This window comes from Myodes glareolus, chromosome 4 (genome assembly GCF_982192425.1).
Source record: "Myodes glareolus chromosome 4, mMyoGla1.1, whole genome shotgun sequence".
NCBI classification, from domain to species: domain Eukaryota; kingdom Metazoa; phylum Chordata; class Mammalia; order Rodentia; family Cricetidae; genus Myodes; species Myodes glareolus.
In genome coordinates this window covers 2064158-2082742 of record NC_142029.1, presented here as the reverse complement: position 1 = coordinate 2082742, position 18585 = coordinate 2064158, and the positions used below count along the sequence as shown (strand labels likewise).

Here is an 18585-nt window from a genome sequence, read left to right as displayed (position 1 = left end):
TGGGTAAAGCGGGGCACAGAGGTGCAGCCCCCTGAGCTGTGTGGAGCAGGCTATCCCAGCTCTTGATGGCACCCCCCCCCTGCGAGCTGTGTGGAGCAGGCTATCCCAGCGCTTGCTGGGGAAGAGCTCGACAGCAGCCAGGAGAGCTCACGGGCCCAGCAAGGGTATCAGCGCCCACTCTTGGAGACCTTGCTTCCTGGGTGGGCTGTCACACTCGCATCAGTGAATGCCGTAGGTTCAGCTGGGGAGGCAGACAGCACCCCTGGCACTAACACCACACTCTGCAGGTCCCGGCTCACACCAGGCTTCCCCCAGGTGGCAGCAGCAGCAGCGTCCCCCAGAAAACCTGGGTCTGGCTGGGAGCTTTGAGGCTTCACTTGGCTCCTGGGATCCCCACCGCACCACCTAGTTCTGGAGGGAGGAGGAGTCGGGTGAGGGCTGCCTTTAATAGCTCAGTTAGAGTCAGTCAACACACTGTCATAGAGAACCAAGAGGCACTCAGGTGTGGGAACCCCCTCAGCATGGCTCCCATGAATCGGTATAGTGGGCACAGACCCTAAGCCACCACCCCACCGTGGACCCTGTGAATGCCATGTGGAAAGCTGGTGACTCCATAGGGATGGAGCTCGAGGGCAGCCGAGGCTCTGGAGCGAAGTGAGGCAGCTGGAGGGGGGCGTGGGGCCCTGGGAGGGTCCAGATGAGAGGATACCAGGGAGCTCTCAAGGGTCCCAGCCTCTTCTCCCACAGAACCAGACCTTGCAGGGTCGGTGTGCCCACTGTGTCTGTCACTTCACACAGCCGAGCACTGGCCCGAGTTCAGGTTGGTACCCCGCCCTGTGCAGGTGTGATGCAGGTGTTCCTCAGGACAGGCTGGGGCAGGAGGGCCAGCGCTCTGGGGCTCAGGCCAGCGCTGGGGCTCAGGTCGCCTCCCTTCTGTCTTCCTGGGCCTCCTTCAGGTTTTCAGCCACAAGTTTCATTTGCTGTTGAGAGAACACAGGGCACCAGGTGAACCATGCAGATCCAAGCGGTGGCACCGACAGGGCAGAGGCCCTGGCCTGCAGACACCCTGCGGAGGAGTGGAACCCCAGGAAGGAGGTGCCCCTCAGCCACTGCCCACGGCTTACTTCCTGCATTCCTTACCAGGCTGGGAGGGAGTGATTGGTATAGGCAAAATGCTCCTGTGAGCCCGAATACTGGGGGCCCCAGAAACACCTGGCTTTTCCTGGATGGAATAGGAGGGCAGGGCCCCAGAAAAGACAGGACAGCAAAGGGAGGCCAAGTCTTTACCCTGTCCTTATGAGCTGAAAGACTGGGAAGTTTGGCCTCATGATCCCAGGCATCCCATCTGTGCAGAGCACTGTGTTACAGGCAGGTCCACCACCTTTCTCAGGTCCTGCGTCTACAGCCATAGGCCTGTCCTGCACAGCACCCTCAGCCTCCCTGGGGACACCTCCTCCTGCAGCATGGGAGAGAGCATGGCCTCCTCGGCTCTGCCCAGCTCGCTAGTCAGTGAGCACACACTGAAATGTGGCTTAAAGCAGAGGATGCTGGTGACAGCCTTAGCCCACGTATCAACAGTGCTGGCCTGCATGCACCAGGCTGTCCCCTGGGCCTTCGGGTTGACATGCGCAGGCAGAAGTGCCCTCTCAAGGCCGCAGATCTATGGAGTTTGCTTTTCTGAGGGCTACTGTCCCTTGTAGCCTGGTCCGTCTCCTTCCACGTGATCCAGAGATGGCTCTGGAGGCTCCCTAGCCCTGTGCTACCTCCACCCAGGGACCGAGGAGCTTTAGGTGGGGGAGAGGCCGGTAGTGCAGGGCATGTGTTTTGTGCAAGGGCCTGGGCACTGGGTAGACACAGGCTTAGGGCTGGCTCAGCCATCCCTGCCCAGGGCCCCACAGTTATGCAGTGTCCCCAGCAGAGTGACGCAGCCGGTTTTTGAGTTAATCTACAGACCTGCAGAAACAGGCCACAACATTTTGTGTCCCTTCTGGTCTGTCACCTCTTCCTTTACCAGAACTCAGCTTCTCTCAGTCCAGCACACCTATCGGCTTTGGACACGAAACTGCCCCAGTCATGCAGACCAGCCCGAGAGCCCGGGTTCACAAGGCCCTGCCAGCCCTAATCACGGAGATGGACACTACAGCCTGAGTCCACCATGACCTCCCCGGACCCCGCCAGCTCGTGTCAGTGAATAACCACAAACATTTAAAATGTGTTTATGACCGAAAGAATGAACGGACAAGTGGAAGGCATCTATTTCCTGGTTGATGAGTAACCACAAGAAATGGAAGACTGCGTTAGAGTTGGGTGATGTTGAATCTGAGCAGACCCTGGCATCTCAGACAGGGAGAGAACTAGGCAGCCTCCGAGGCTCTGGTGAGGTGCAAGCTGTTCCTCGTGTATCCACCCCCCAAGTGACGTTGTCCCTATTTGACCTTGTAATAGCTGTACCAGTGGGGTTATCCCTCGGGGACCACAGTCACTCTCTCAGGCCCAGGGTCGGCTCAGACCCAACAGGCTGAGGTCTCCAGCCTGCCTCAGTTCTGCTCTAGGGACCAGAGGGGTCTGAGGCCTCAGAGCCACGCTCTCCTGCTGGGGCAGAGTATGAGGGTGGTCTGGTCTCACAGGCAGTGTGGCCTTTATTTGCTGTAGAGCAGGGCCATGAGCGGTGGATCCCAGTGACTTAGCCAGCTGAGCTGTGTCACCCTGTGCCTCCCTCTGTGGCTGGACCTTCAGGATTAGGTCACCCTCATTGGAGATTCCTGACTGAGCTGGGCCCTAGTTGAAGGGCATCTCTAGGTCATTCTTCAGCTCTTCAGTGCCCAGGGTGTGTGGGGAGGACAGGAGTAAAGTGGCCCCTGGAAACATCAGCTGGACTCTGAGGACCCTGAAATTGGAACATGCATAAGCATCAGGCAGCATAATAGAGCTGAGCTTTCCTATAAAATATCGGCAGAGCGAAGAAACAATGGATTTCTTTTAACTTGTGACTCATTCAAAGACTCACGTCGCAAATGGTCCTCTACCTAAGCTGAGCCTGGGGGAGCTGTGTAGCTGCATCCCCCTTCCCTGTAAGGAACTACAGAAAGATCTTCCAAGACTGCCCATACATCCCCCAGACTTGGCACGGCTACGGCAGACCCTGCTGATCTCAGACAGCCCCTTTGGCCTCCTGTACTCAGACTCTTCCCTAAGTCCACACTAAAACTTCAGGACCCCTCTGTTAGAAGTGCTTGGAAATTTGCTTCCCGTCACAGCTATTGCCGGGCTTAAAATCTCTCGACACCAGAACCCTGGGCCCCAACAATCTCACTCTGAAGGAACCTGAGCAACTCTAGGCTGTGGCTACATGGGCATCTGGTCTCCAGGACTCGAGTTAACAGCAGATACTGAAGGAGGACCTTGAGGTGGCTTCCTTAGTTGAGCCGTGACATCTGGCTCCTCCATCCAAGGCTTCCCAGGAACAAGGATGGTGGCCTGGGATAGCACGATTCCAGTTCACACTCGCTCAATGCTCACCTCAGTCCTGGTTTAACTGGTCTGATTCCAGTTCACACTTGCTCAATGCTCACCTCAGTCCTGGTTTAACTGGTCTGATTCCAGTTCACACTTGCTCAATGCTCACCTCAGTCCTGGTTTAACTGGTCTGGGCAGGACAACTGTCTGGGCTCCTGTGATTCCTTCTCAAATAGCTATCACAATGGCAGCTAGTTAGTATTCTAGATTAGACATCACACACCCACCCTTGCCTACCTGAGAGAGACAGGAATGTTGGGATATTCCTTATGCACAGTGAATATAGGTGATGCCAGGATCACCAAACTTTGGTATGACTAAAAATAAAGCATTATAAATTCAGAATGATTAGGAGCTAGGATGAAGACAACAGGAAGAGCAGTGCTGAGCTGTGATTCAAAGGCTCTGAAGTCACTGGAGGGAGAAGCTAGTCAGTCCCAACCCCACTGTCAAAAGCCATTCTTCCTTCTAGTGTCCATCATCGGCTTAAACACCGGCTTTCATTTTACCGATTTCACACATGATGCAATATGCTTTGATCACACCCGTCTCCCTCACTTGGCATCTCAGCCCTTATGCTGGTCCCCTCTGAGGTGGATGAGTCCAGGGAAAGCTTAGCAACCCGAGGTTCCTCTTGGCTGGACCCTCATCTGTGCGCACACTCTCTTCCCACAGTGCAATGCTCTCCCTTCCCTAGCATCCTCCAGCAAGCACTCTTTTCTGGTCAGCTTCCATCAGACATGTTCTGAGAATCCTACTTGCATGTAAGAGAAGTGTGTATGGGGTGGGGGTGGGTTAAGCCTGAATTAATTTAGCGTGTCTATGCAGTAAGACTATCTGCATCCTCTGAGCCCTTTTAGGGAACGCCTGCCCCCCAATTAGCATCGTACGCCTGTGCACAATTGGATGTGCATATGAGTAAAATCAGATGCATCATGGGAAAAGGCATGCTTACTAAACAAAAGCTTGTATAATCCAAACCTGACAATCAAAAAATAGAACCACCCACCCACACACACCCCTTAGCAACCAGCTCCCCGCTCCCCCTCCTGGACCCCATTAAAAGAAGCCCCAAACAGTAAGTCTTGAGCATGACCCCTCAAGGAGCTCACTGCTCGCCTGTGCTGTGTAAGCTGCATCGCTCTGCTCTTCGGAATGGAGTCCATCTTCAGTTCTTTGAAGACCCCCAAGACTCTAAACCACGGTCCTGACAGCAGCCCCTCAGTAGCACTTCGATCCTCCTACTTTGTGAAAAGCTGGAGTCCACGTGTGAGGAAAATGTACATCTGTCCTTCTGTGTCTGGCTTGTTTTGCTTAATGACTTAATTCCACTCCCTGGCCTGTGAATGACAATGTCATTCTGTTTTAGGGATCTTTCTTTTTCCACCCCCGTGTGTGCACACAGGTGTATGTATGTGTGAGTGTGTGAGTGTGTGTGTGTGAGTGTGTGTGTGTATGTGTGAGAGTGTGTGTGTAGGTGTGTGTGCATGCATAACACTTTCTTTATCGTTCTTATGTTGATGGCTCCTGTGCAAATCCCATGACTTGACAGGTATCTGCATGGCTGTGCAGGCGTGTCCACTGACTGATTTCTGAGTCTATGCTCAGGAGTGACATCTATTTTTAGCAGAAGCCATTGACCCCAACTCTGAAAACAGTGCTTGAGATGGGGCCACACGCACTTTTCTTGTGTCCTGTGTCCTGGGCGCAGGGTGACAGGGTGCCTGCCGCCTAGGTGCTGACCTTCTCGCACCTGAACCACAGCCCAGAGCTGGGAGCGAGCCAACAGCGGAGTGGAGAGGACGGTGAGCAATGTGCTGTGGGAACAACCGCCCCGCTCTTCCTTCACATGGCTGCCAGTGGCGCCCCTGGAGGAGGACCAGGGTGGCAACTGGGGAACTCACATGATCTCAGGGGACAATTTTTACAATGAGAGTGGCAAACCCGATGATCACCCGAGGACTGTCTATAGAACAGGCATCCTGTTTATAATGCTCTCTTAAGCAGCTCTTCTAAAGAGTTCAAGAATGTATCTTCACAACTTAAATTTTGGTATCATTTCAAACATACACACTGCCGACTGCCCCACCCTCCACATGTGGACGTGCCAGTCTTGTGCCCCATTTCATCGCATCTGAACCAGCTAAGTGAGTCATCACCGTGACTACACCTACTACATGGGTCAGTGTAGAATCTGAAAATCAAGACTTTTATATTCACAAAGAATTGCTCACTTAGTGACTCTTAACAGTGGAATAATGACTCCTACAGTATTACACTTTCCACACCATATCCACTGTCAGAATCCAGAAGTTGAAGAACAACAAAACGGAACAAATGTGAGGCCAGGTGTGACACACAGCCATGGGGCCAGCACTAGGGAAACTGAGGCAGAAGAGTGGAGCGTTCAAGGCCAGCCTGGACTACATAGCATGACCCTTCCCCCAAAACAACAACAACAAAAAAAACCCCACACCAAACTAAACAAACCAGACACACACACACACACACACTCTGGACCAATATCCCTGAAGTCACCCTGCAGAAGGAGGACCCAGGAAGACTGGGAGGTCTACACTAGTTCCCGCGGTCAACTGGCTAGAACAAATAGGATCCCCTGAGGACTGGTCCCCATAGCTAGGTTTTAGGACATGGGTCAGGCATCCATCTCTCATGATTCTCACGACCATTATGACCCGGCCCTGGGGTTCAAGGCCTTGCGGAGCTTCCTTTCCTGCAGTGTGAGCTAGACCAAGCCACTTATTTTTAACCTAAAGAAGTGTGATATGCACAGTGGGTCCTGAGACACTGGGCTGTGTCCTAAGTCCCTTGTTGCCCTCCTGCTTGTCCCCATTCTTCGCAGACAAATGCACAGATACTTCCGTCCACTTGGGGTGTTTTCTTCTTTCTAGGTCCCAAAGCCTCTTCAGATCACCTCCTGACCTTACTAATTCAATGAAATGGCTCCCTATAAGGTAGTTCGCCTTGCCAAGGCCACACTAGGAGGGACCTGAAGTCTGTCTCCACCAGTTGAGGGGGAATACTGTCCCAAAGCTGCTGTGACCAAATCTGGGACCACTAGCCAGGAGCTCAGGGGACATATGGCAAAATATTGAATACCTTTCTTATCACTTTGGTCAAACCTGCTTTGGTTTGGGGGTCCTGCTTTGGGGCAGTACTCCCCTCTTTGAGACCACTGGCCCCTCCTCTCCTAACCCCGTGCAGTGGGTGCCGTCACTGTCTCTCTGCTCTGGAGGGACAGTGCTTGGCCTCTGTCTCAGAGAAGGTGCACCTCTCCTGAATGCCTCGGCAGAGAAACGCAGGTCTGGAACCCACCCGCCATCCAGGTAGAGAAACGCGGGTCTGGAACTCACCCGCCATGTCAGGCATGCTCCAAGACCTGGGGCCTCACTGTGGCCTGGGAACCTGACACATGGCAGGGTGTGGAGTTCACCTGGACCCTGAATCAGAATCTCCATTTTAACAAGATTCTCAAAGTCATTATGCTGACCACTCAAAGGGCACTAAGTAGTTCCTATTTATACCCTGCCTCCCTCAGAGTGGAGTCTGGAGCCCAGCAGGGAGGAGTGAGGCTGAGAGCCTGTGCCCAGGAACTCGCTGGGAACACAGGGCCAGGTTTGGCTCAGTAGCAACCTGGAGCCTGGAGAAGAAGCCTGTGGTGGCGGCCTGAGACAGGCTGATCTCAGAGTTTGAGGCCAGCCTGGTCAACAGAGTGAGTTCCAGGACAGCCAAGGCTACATACACAGAGAAACCCTGTCCAGGAAAACAAAACAAAAACAAAGCAAAGCAAAACAAACAAAAACCAAGGGAAAAGGAAAGGGAGGGAGGAAGGAAAGGACAGACTGAAGGAGAGGGAGGAGAAGCAAGCAGACAAACAGGCGAAGGAGTGTCAGGGTCAGCGCATAGAGGAAGCCACTGTCAGTGTGGGTGACGGGGCCACACACCTGCCTCACCCAGGCTTCCTTCCCTTTCCTTCCCTTTCTTTCTCTGTCTTCTATCCTCTCTCCCTTCCTTTCTTTTACTTTTGTGACTGATGAAGAAAATTAAAATGAAATGCAGGATGTCTGGTTCCTCCTGGCCGATTTTAACTAGTTCTGGTCTGGCTACTTCTGGAGCCTGCCGGCTCTTCCTTCTCTCTGCATGCACCTGCATTCCGTCTTCACTCTGCATGCACCTGCATTCCAAAGCCTCCAGTTTCCCCTCTTTTCCTGTTGGATGTGCCCCACCACTCTGTCTTCCCTTTCAGGTTTTCCCCACTGTGTGCAAACTTTCTCAGAACAAAGCCGCTGCTCCTGCTGCTGCCCCCTGGTGGTAAGAGTCCACATTTTTTTCACTCCAAGCCACACTGTCAGGGACTTTCCCGCTCACTGGGTCGGTCAGGTTCCCTCTCCTCTCTGTCCTAGACGAGCCAGGCTGAGGGTATGCTTCCTGGGGCAGCAGAAGCCACTTCGAGATCATGATGAAGCGAGCATGTCAGGGCTGTCTGGATGTGAAAACAGAAAGAGCCTGCCGAGGCCTTAAATGGCATTGATCAGCTGCTCTCCAACCCTGAGCAGGGCTGGTGTGTGGACTTGTTTCCAGTCAGGTTCGCCTAATGATTTTGACTCTTTATATGGAAACCACCCAGAGCTATTCCAGGCTGTCAAAGCCCTAAAACCTCTCATTCTTCTGAAAATTACTGGGTATCCTCCCTACTGAGCCCGTGGGCACACAATCCATGGAGTGGGAAGGCCTGTCTGGGCACTGTGCTGTTCCTGCCCACATTAGAACGTGAAAGCCCCCAGTCACACTGCCGGCTTTACCAAGCCTGTCCTGGGGACTCCGAGATACTGTCTACTCACTGGTCTTGAGGACCAGAAGTACTTAACCCTGCAGGAAAGGGGACCTGGAGAAAAACAACTACATGGAACGGATGGCAAAGAGCACAGCTTAGGTTTCTAAGCCAGGCTCAAGACCACCCCCCCCCCCCCCCCGGGATCTTGTGCACCTTCTGTCAGGCTCCCACAGGCTGGAGCTCTTTTCTCATCTCTGTTTTCACTACAAAGAGATGAAGCCTGGCTCAGCACCCTCCCTACTCCCACCCAGATGAAGCCGGCTCAGCACCCTCCCCACCCCCACTCAGCCTCACCAGCAGGCTGAGTTCCCAGGGGTTGCAGCCAGGCACAAACTTTCTCCCACCCCATTTGTCAGAGGTGAGGTAGACTGGCAGAGGAGCTGTCAACTCTGGAAATCCCACAGGAGCCAGCTGCCCTCCCACTGGGCCTTTCTTGGAAGCCTTTTGTCCCTGTTCCAGACAGGCCTCAGTGGACATCCCCAGGCTTCCTCCAGCAGGGTTGTGGTCCTCTCTCTTTGTCCTCAGCCTTCCCTTACAGACCAAGCACCTGCCCTCACAGTAGTTCTGGAGTTTTCTCTTTCCCTGTGTAGAATTCTTCCCTGGCCTCTTGACCCTTAGCCTCTTCTGGATGTTTGTTTTCCTGGCTTCCTCTTGGAACTTTTTCCATATTGCAAAGGAATACATAATCTTCTCAAAACAGTGGCTATACACCCTGCTCTACAAGATTGGCTAGAACTTAAGAGGAATAATAACCAACCAACTCCGGCATGTCCCTGCTGAAAGACCACATTTCCCAGCTTGCCCTGGACTACAGAAACCGTTCCCATTCCTATAAGGGGCTACACACACAGACATGGTCAGACAGACAGACACACATACACAGAGGGGGCGGGGAGAGAGAGAGAGAGAGAGAGAGAGAGAGAGAGAGAGAGAGAGAGAAAGAGAGAGAGAGAGAGAGAGAGAGAGAGAGAGAGAGAACCTGGGCTTCTTTGTGGAGATGCCCTGTGTGTCTTTTTCCTCTTCATTTCTTGGCTTGACTCCGCCAGAGTCTTCAGCACATGTGGACTTTCCTCCTGTGGTCCTCACAGCCAGGGCCAGCAGTCACCACTCCTTAATGAGCTCATTATAGCTTTGCCATCCCTGTCCTTCGTCAGGCTGAGAAAGCCCCAGGTGCTGGGCAGCCCGCAGCGCGGCAATGCAGTACGGTGATGCACCGTTCCTCACTTCTAAGATTTTGTCCTCTCTCTTGGCTGCATTTTACGTTTACTGACATGTCCTTAAATTTACTAATTTTTTTTCCAGTCTAACATCTTGTCTGACAATTATCCTATTTAATGTGTTTTCCGATCTGAGGGTTTAATCTTTAGACACCAGATGCACATGTTTAACCATCCATGTCTTATGTGACTGTTACAACACATGGGCTATAGCTTAATGATTCTATCAGCATCCTGACTGACTAGTTCTGTCATGTGCCTCGGCCTTGAGTCAGTTCAAACTGATGACTGGCTCTCCTCACCATTGTGTATGTTCTTGTCTATATTCGTGGGAAGTTTTGTATTATTCTGGGATAAAGTTAAAAGTTAAAACCATGCCTTTATGGTTTGTTGGGTGAGTCCACAGGAGGGCTCAGCTCGGAGTTATTTCCTATTAACGGGGCAGGCTTTCCTGAGTGTCTTCCCATCTCCCCATGAATTCTGAGTATTCTGTCTGCTACAGGAACATACTGTCCAACCCTGCACACCAGGCTTAGTGGCCTCGACTTTGATGGTTCTTTCCCTAGTCAGTTTGCTCACATGCTCTACTGGACATGAAACAGAGTCTTGGTGGACCTCTGGAACTGGCATTCTATGCACCCCATTCTTCCTTGGTTCTGTATGTCCTGGGATCCCTTATGGCCTTTGCCTCCCTGACTCCTCAAGGTGGCAAACCTGTGTTCAGATAGATTAAGGAGGTGGTGTTGGTGGTGTGGGATTCCCCTCGATATACTGTGACTAAGTTTTATTACCATTGGTTAATAAAGAAGCTTCTTTAGGCCTATGGCATTGCAGAATAGAGTAGGAGGAAGATGGGCATTAAAGAGGCTCCCCTTATGGAGTTTGTTAGCCCTTTGGGCAAGAAACTGCTCTTGCCTGAACTGGGTATGCTATATGAACTGACATACAGGACTCACAGGAAAATGACTGAACTTTCCTAAAGGTGAGACAGTTCTTCAGGGTTCCTGCTTCATTAAAGAGTCTGCCAGACTCTGCAGGACACAGAAGAAAGTGACTGACAAACTGCCAATATAGGTGGATCTGTCTTTAAAATTTCCTGCCTAATGGAAAAGTCTGCTGGATACTATGGGCCCATAGGCTAAAGACTGATGCCCCAATGTTACAGAAGAACTTTGGGTGACTGTCCAGGCAGCGAGATGTCTCTGTCAATTCTAGAGTTTTGGAAGTTGCTTACAAAGCACTTCCTGTTTACTTAGGTAATATTATATCCTTCTAGGGTCTTTGATGGAATTGAAGAGAGATAGTTATAATTATAAAAGATAAATTAGATATAAAACTTTAGACTCACAAAGCTAAGATAGATGATAGAGTATTTTCCTTAATTTGCCAAACGTAAACGGAATAAATATTATAACTATAATTTCTGCTTAATAACTACTTTGTTGTATGTAATCTTGCTATGTTAAAGTTAAAACCTTCCTTTTTGTTTAGACAGAAAAGGGGAGGTGATGTGGGATTCCCCTCTGTGGTGTGGGAAGTCCGTCTGTCTATGTGTTGCTTTTATTGGTTAATGAATAAATCTGTTTCGGCCAGTGGCTTAGCAGAAATAGAGCTAGGTGGGAAAACTAAACTGAATGCTGGGAGAAGGAAGGCGGAGTCAGGAGACACCATGGTAGTCGCTAGGGGGGAAAGACGGGAGCTGCCACCTGGAACCTTGCCAGTAGGTAGGCCACAAACCTCATGGTAGAATATAAAATAATAGAAATGGGTTAATTTAATATGTAAGAGCTTTCTAGAAATATGCTATAGTGATTAGCCAAGCAGTGATTTAATTAATACAGCTTCTGTGTGGTTATTTCGGGAAACGAACAAGCAACCTCCTAATAACACCTCTGTATGCTGTGAATATGTTTTTTTTGGGGGGGATGTGAGACAGGGTTTCTCTAGCTTTGGAGCCTGTCACTCCTGTAGACCAGGCTGGCCTTGAACTCACAGAGATCCACCTGCCTCTGAATCCTGAGTGCTGGAATTAAAGGCCTGCGCCACTACCACCCGACTGTTTTCAACACTCTTAATGGATTTATGTTTTTATACATTTTCCCTTTTAAAACAGAATGTTTTATAGAGGAGTGTCCTCCTTCCCCTGCCCAGGAGTAGCTGAGTATAGATATTCTGAGGAACATGAACCCCACAGAGGGGAAAGTTAGGGTGGTACTAGGCCAGACCACAGTCAGGGCTGCTGATGCTGCTGAGAGCTGAGTCACATCTGGCTTGCCCAGAGGCCCTTCTCTCCCTAGCCACCTTTCACAGTAGCTCAACCTGCCTGCCTGTGTCTTGGATGGAAAGAGAACCCAGTGTGCATCTTTCACATCAAGCCTGTTGCTAGTATAACCAGAGTGCAAAAGCCAGACTGAGCCTGTTCGGTCCTCTCAGGTGTCAGGCTCTCTTCCAGGGCTCTTTCCCCCATCTTCTTTCTTGGTTTGATATTTGAGGCAGGGTCTTAGTGTACAGCCAGGCTGGCCTCATAGTTGTGATTCCCCTTTCTTGGGCTTCTGAGTGTTGGATGCCTGCATTGCCACACCCCGTCCTACACGTTTGATGCAGCAAACACATCAAATAGTGAAGCAAACACCAGCTCCAAAACTTCTTGCAGTTTTAAATAAATGTGGACTTTTAAAAATTGGCTAAGATCTGTTCCATAGTTTTTACTGCAAACTGATCTAGTATGTTCTAACTTTGAACAAAGCCCAACTCCCATGCGTTGCCTGGATCTTCTAGTAAGCTGTCTAGGTTTTCAGGATTCCGGTGCTCCCACCTCAACAAATTTTGCCACTCGGTGAACTCTAAACACCAGAGGCACAGGCTTTCATGGGGTGTGTGTCAGGGGTGGGGGTCCTAGGGAAACAGACTGACATACTTATTTAAGAGGTTACATGAGTTCCCACAGTCCACAGGAAGGCAGAGTGGTGATGGTAATGGTGGCCACCTCCACCCAGGAAGTTCACAGGAGGGCAGAGAGGTGAAGCGTTGAGGGTCACCTCCACCCAGGAAGTTCACAGGAGGGCAAGAGATTAAGTGTTGAGGGTCACCTCCACCCAGGAAGTTCACAGGGCTGAGTGTCAGTGTCTCACCATTCAAGTTGGAACCAGAGAGCACTGTGGCACGCAACAAGGTGGGGCTTTGGGGGAGCGGCTGAGCTGTCAGGAGTTGGGACTTCATGAAAAGGGTTAGTAGTCTCATAAAACAGACTTGATAGGTTGGGAACACCGCTAAGTGCCAGTGGTAGAGGGCTTCCCAAGCATGTGTGAGGGCAAAGCCCTGAATTCACAGCAATACACACACGGTGGTGGGGGGTGAGACACAGACACAGACACACACACACACACAAACACATAGACATAGACACACATAAACATACAGACACAGACACATAAACACACACACACAGACACACACAAACACACAGACACACGCACAAACACATAGACACAGACACAAACACACAGACACAGACACTTAGACACACACACACAGACACACACCCCCCCCACACACACACATCTGAGCAAGCTCCCCCTGCCCTCTCCTATGTGAGCTGCAGCAGCAAGGCTCTGTCTTTGAAGCAGTAAGCAAGGCCTCTCCAGGTACAGAGCCTGGGAGAGCCTCAACCTTGGGTTTTCTGGTCTGTAGAACTACAAGCAATACCCGTGTATTGGTCATGAATTATTCAGCCTAAGGCATTTTGTCATAGCCCTGAAGGGGTAGAAGCAGTGTCCACTGGCTTTCCAGGAACTCACTGCGTGGTGACGTCATGGACTCCCAGCTCTCCTTCAGTTCACAAGGAACTGGCAAATTATTCCTTAGCACGTTTTCATGTCTAGGCTAGAATTTAGCCTAAACATACGGTTCTCACCACCTGATTACTGACAAATCCATGTGACACTGGATTCTCAACACCTGCCAGAGGGAACTGCCTACTTCTTCGGAACCACAAAAAAACTATTTTCTTTTACCTGCATCAAGCAGCACAGTAGTTAAGGTGGAAAATCTAAGGTGTGATGTGAAAAAGACGGGAGAATACACTGAAACCATCAACCAGAGTCGGCTCCGCTGTCGGCTCCCCAGTTCCCCAGCTCAGTCCAGCTCTGCCCTCAGCAGCCTAAGGACACAGGGTCCCCTTGGGGACCATGAAACAGAGCCCCCTAACTGTGCAGACAGATTGAGTCTAGGAGGAACCAGAGTGAAGCAAAGCCATGTTTATCAGGAGCAAGGGATGATGGGATGGGGAGAAGAAGGGGAAACAGAGGGATGGGGGGATGGGAGGGAGGGAGGATGGATTTTAAATGAAATGCACTGTTGAGTTCAGAGATGAGAGAGGTGTGGTGGGCAGTTTGTGTTTTTCAGGTCCTTGGTGAATTTTTCTTTAAGCATTGGCTCCATGGTCAGTTTTCATTTCCTCAGCTTTGTTAAAGATTCAGGCTCTCCTGGCTGAATTCTGGAATGAGGAGCTTTTCCTGCCTATCTATCCTGAATTCCCTCCTCCGTTTCCCCACCTTTCCTTCCTTCTCCTTCCTCTCATCTTTTTAGACAGGCACTCACTCTTCAGCCTGGATTGGCATGGAACTCACTATGTAGTTCAAGCTAGCCTGGAACTTAAAGTTATGCCTCTGACTCACCATAAGGATAAACACAGGCTAATCTCCGCATGCTTCTATGACGAGCATGAACACATTCAGGATTATAGAAATGCAGCTCTTGGTCCCTAGGACAAACCCCATCTTCCTAGAAACCTCATGCCACCTTCCCATGGGGCTCTGTTTCCAGGCATAGAAGAGTCTTGAGGACTGTTGTGGTCCATACTGACTCAGTGCACAGGACACAGACACCACATATCAAAAGCCAGAACATGCAGGCACTTTCATTCCCCATACCCAACACGCTTACAAACAGTGAAGTCAGCCAAAACTCACTGGTTTAAACAGTCGCCACGTTTTCGGAGGCTGTGTGAAACGCTGGAGACCTCAGCTTCCCTGATGTGATAGACAGTCAGTAGCAAGGAGAACTGCTCTGTGCACAACTGTGCACTGGCAGGCTTGCACAGTCTGGAAACCTATCCACACCCACTGGCCTGGAAAGTCAATGCTAACTCCATCACAGCATTCCCAACTCTGTCCCCACATTTGGGAACATGGCACCTGTAAGGATGGTGCTGGCTTCTCCCAGGCTGACCGCCTGTGACCAGCTCTGGGTCACCCCACCCACAATGCATATGTCGAGTCTGGTCATGGGGATTCCACAAGGATCACCTGGGCAAAACCAAGGCTATTTGACTCGTTGAGTTTACATGTCTCTCACACACTGTAGCTGTGGTCCAGTCCTCGGAGTCACAAGCTTGAGAACACTCCCAGAATCCCTTGCCTAAGGATGCTGCCAAAGAAGGCAGGTCCTTTCCCCCTATCAGACTGACTCTGACTTTAGTGCAGGCCTGGAATCTCTCTGGAGAACAGGACTGGGCTGTGGAAGCAACAGTTATCTCTCCTTTGAGGGGAGGGTCACCTCACCAGGTCAAGGGGGATGATGTCTCCCAGATATGCCTGCATGCCTCACTTCTCATCATAGCTGAAGGGTTCGTTGAGGAAAGAAACCACACACATGAATTTTCCTTTCTAGTCTGCGCTTGTCAAGAGCGAGGCCAAGACTCCCAAACCGAACCGTGAAGTAAGAGGGAAGGGGCTGCCTTCCGGCACGGCAGGGGCAGAGTGGCACCTGGGTGCTCACCTGCTCCTCTCTCAGCCCTGGAGGGACATTTACTTTCTGACCCTACAGCACAACAACATTTAGAAGTGGATTGGCCAGGAGAGGCCAGCATGAACAGCTTAGCAAGATCCTGTCTCAGAGTGAAGAGACCCCGTGTAGCAGTTCCATCCCCGGTACCACAGGTCCATGCACATGTACCTACACACGCATGCAGGCACACATGCATACACATACATACTCATGTATGCACACATGAACACATGTGCATGTGCAACACACTCACACACATATTGTCATTTGTAGAGGAAGAATGCTTTCTTTCGAGAACAGTCATTCAAATGGACAGTGGGCTGAACTCACTGGATCAGGGTTGGCTCTGTCAACTTTCACCTTGCCTGCTATCACCAGGAGAAAAGCCCACACATACACATTAACATACAAACAAGTCAATGCCAAACTTTTGTGTAGTGCATACTTGGAAAAAGTCAACACATTAGTCCATTTCCTCACATCCCCCTCTCACCAAAAAGCAACCTAGATTTAATCTGTCTCTAATCGAAACAGTCTTTATCACACGTGAAAACAGACAGGGTAGGCGCTGCCTCACAGACACGTGGCAGTTCGTTTTCTCTCGTGCTGTCAGGAAACCCAGACTGGCAAATTAAAAATAAGCCTGTCGGTCTTCGCCAAGACAGAGGAGTAAAAGTTCCCTGCCGGAGCAAGGACTCACTTTTCAGACAACACAACAGGCACCGTTTCTCCCTACCCTGGCTTGGAGTCAGGACCAGCTTCACAGCCTGCACCTTCCTGGCAGAACTGCCCGCAAAAAAGCAGGACAAAAATCACCTCACAGAGGACCAGAGAGGACGACTTTTTCTCTTACATCTGAGAACAGGGAAACAACACTGCAGAGAATTCCCGAGGGAGGAGAATGGGCTACTGGAGCTAAGCACATGAAATGGTCTGGTCTCCTGATGGTTGCTCTCCAGGGCTCCCTACGAGGTCTCATTCACAATTTCATACCTGCCGTAAATGGTATTACCAAGCACACCTGCTCTAGGAAACTCATCACCGTGAAACCACCTGAATCTTACTTCACAGTCATCCCGGAAACTGCAGGATCAGAATGACACCTATCCAGTCTCCTAGTCTAACGAAGGCCCCAGATTTAAACAGGGACTTACCAGCCACACACTGGCCAGTTCAGGGATGTGGATATGTGGCTGATACAACAGAAGATGGATTGCTTCAAATGCCCATTCTGTGTACCTGACAGGTGGAATATCATTTGCCCTATGTTCCGTCTCAATCCTAGGGCAAATGGCTGATTGAGCTGCCCAGTAACATACCAAAGCAGACACTGGCCTCCAGGTTCTCTCTCGGTCCCTCCGTCTCTACCTGATATAGAGCCCTCCTGGCTGGCATACCCCACCCCTACCCTAAACTCTTCTAGTCCAGGGGCTAGACTCTCTTCCTGCAGCTGCCTGTCCCTATTACAATCCAGCCATTTTGGTTACCTGGCCCTTTTTGGTCTACCTTTTACCCTCTTGGCCAGTCTCTTGGCTCAGGCTGCCCCTCTTGGTTCTCGGCTTCTCTACCCTCTCTCCTCACATGGTCCAGCTCAGTCTCTGAACTCCCCCAGATTCCCCTGCCTCTGGCTATGCTCTCCCTTTTATCCACCTTCTCCATGCCCAGGAGCAGTCATGTCATGCTGTGGGATAATGCTCTTGTACCCTGTAAAGTTGGTCTCTTGTCTAATAAAATGCTGATTGGCCAGTATCCAGGTAGGAAGTATAGGAGGGGTGACCAGGCTAGGGGAATTCTGGGAAGTGGAAAGGCTCAGTCTGCAGTATTCAAACAATGCTGAGGAAGCAAGATGAGAAAGCTTCATTGATAAAAGGTAACAAGCCATGTGGCTAACACAGACAAGAATTATGGGTTAAGTTGTAAGAGCTAGTTAACAATAAGCCTGAGCTAATAAGCCAACCAGTTTATAATTGATACAAGCCTCTGTGTGTTTTGTTGGCTGCGGGACTGAGCAGAACAGAAACTTCAGTCTACAACGTCATTCCTTTTTTATTTCTTTTTTTTTTCAATTCACTATAAAGCTAGTTATTATACCTGTAATCCCAGTACTCGGGAGGTTGATGTAGAAAGGGTAAATTGAAAGTCAGCCTGGGCTACAGAGTGAGAGCCTGTCTCTGGTGCAGGTCTGTCCCTCCAGGACCGCTAGAGCACTGCCAGAGGAGAAAGCGGCTGGACTGCGCGTCATCGCATCCCAGCAGTGAGCAGTGAGCAGACCCCACCTCTTGGCTCTGACTAACCTAGCGCACAGCACAGAGAGGCAGGGACAGGCTCAAGAGGACTCAAGAGCAGCACTGGCATCCAAGGACAAAGACCTCCCCTGGATGGAAGTTGGGGCGTCTGAGGTGGCAGAGAAGGGTGGGGGAAATGTAGTCAACAGTCATCTCAACTCTTGACTTCATGGAGTAAGAACACATTTCCGTCTGTTTGCCCACTTCCAAGATGGTCCCCAGCAGTCAGTGCCTCTTGGTATTTATGCCTTGGTGGGATGCCTGTCCACTGTGTGTCTGTGATCTGTGCATCCAAACACCACAGCAATGGTGGTAAGCCTTCATGTAATCTTTTGGGTATTATAAAGGGAGAGGGAGCAGAGAACACAGGCCTCAGAGTCACAGGCCTGGGGTGGGGTGTTTGATTTCAGACAAATCTTTCTGTCTTAATTACAAAGAGAAAAAAACTTCCGTGTGCCCATTGTCCAGCTTCACCAACAGCTAACTTATGGCTGAACTTTGGTCATGGATCACCCAGAGCCTCTATTTTTCCAGATTTCTGGTGCCTAACAAATCACTCCAAAATTCAGTGGCTTAACAAATCAAAATCTTAGAGTTAAGGTGGGTCAGGATGTGGACGCAGCTGGGGAGCGTTGGTCGGAGTCCCTGTAGAGTCTGCGTGAACTCTTACAGCAGCCATTCAAGGTGGCACGAGGCTGAGGGGCGACTATAACCGGACGATCAGTATGCAGTCTGCGGTGTGCCACATTCCCGTTGACAAACGGTGACAGAGGTGACAAGGGCCACATGTCTGGGACAATTCACTATCTGGTTTCTTCGCAGAGAAAATGCTGTCAACTGCTGGTGCAGAGATTCTGATGCTCAGGGGCTGCTGGTAGGAGGCCGCGCTCCTTGTCACATGGTCTCTCTGCTGGCTACCTGATGG

At 50.7% G+C, this 18585-nt stretch overlaps 1 protein-coding gene and 1 long non-coding RNA gene across 2 annotated transcripts in view; both read right to left on the bottom strand.

The window, feature by feature from the left end:
* Positions 1-427: 427 nt before the first annotated feature.
* Positions 428-18585, bottom strand: part of Ano10 (anoctamin 10) — a 110912-nt gene continuing 92754 nt past the window's right edge. The window contains exon 13 of the mRNA XM_085689087.2: positions 428-980. Within this exon, the coding sequence (XP_085545213.2) occupies positions 918-980 (63 nt within the window). The 3' untranslated portion in view covers positions 428-917. The remainder of the gene's footprint in view (positions 981-18585) is intronic.
* Positions 2238-5896, bottom strand: LOC146894539 (uncharacterized). The gene is made up of 2 exons (XR_015001715.2): positions 3754-5896; positions 2238-2887 (listed from the first exon to the last, which is right to left on the bottom strand). It is a non-coding gene; the product is annotated as an uncharacterized LOC146894539 (long non-coding RNA).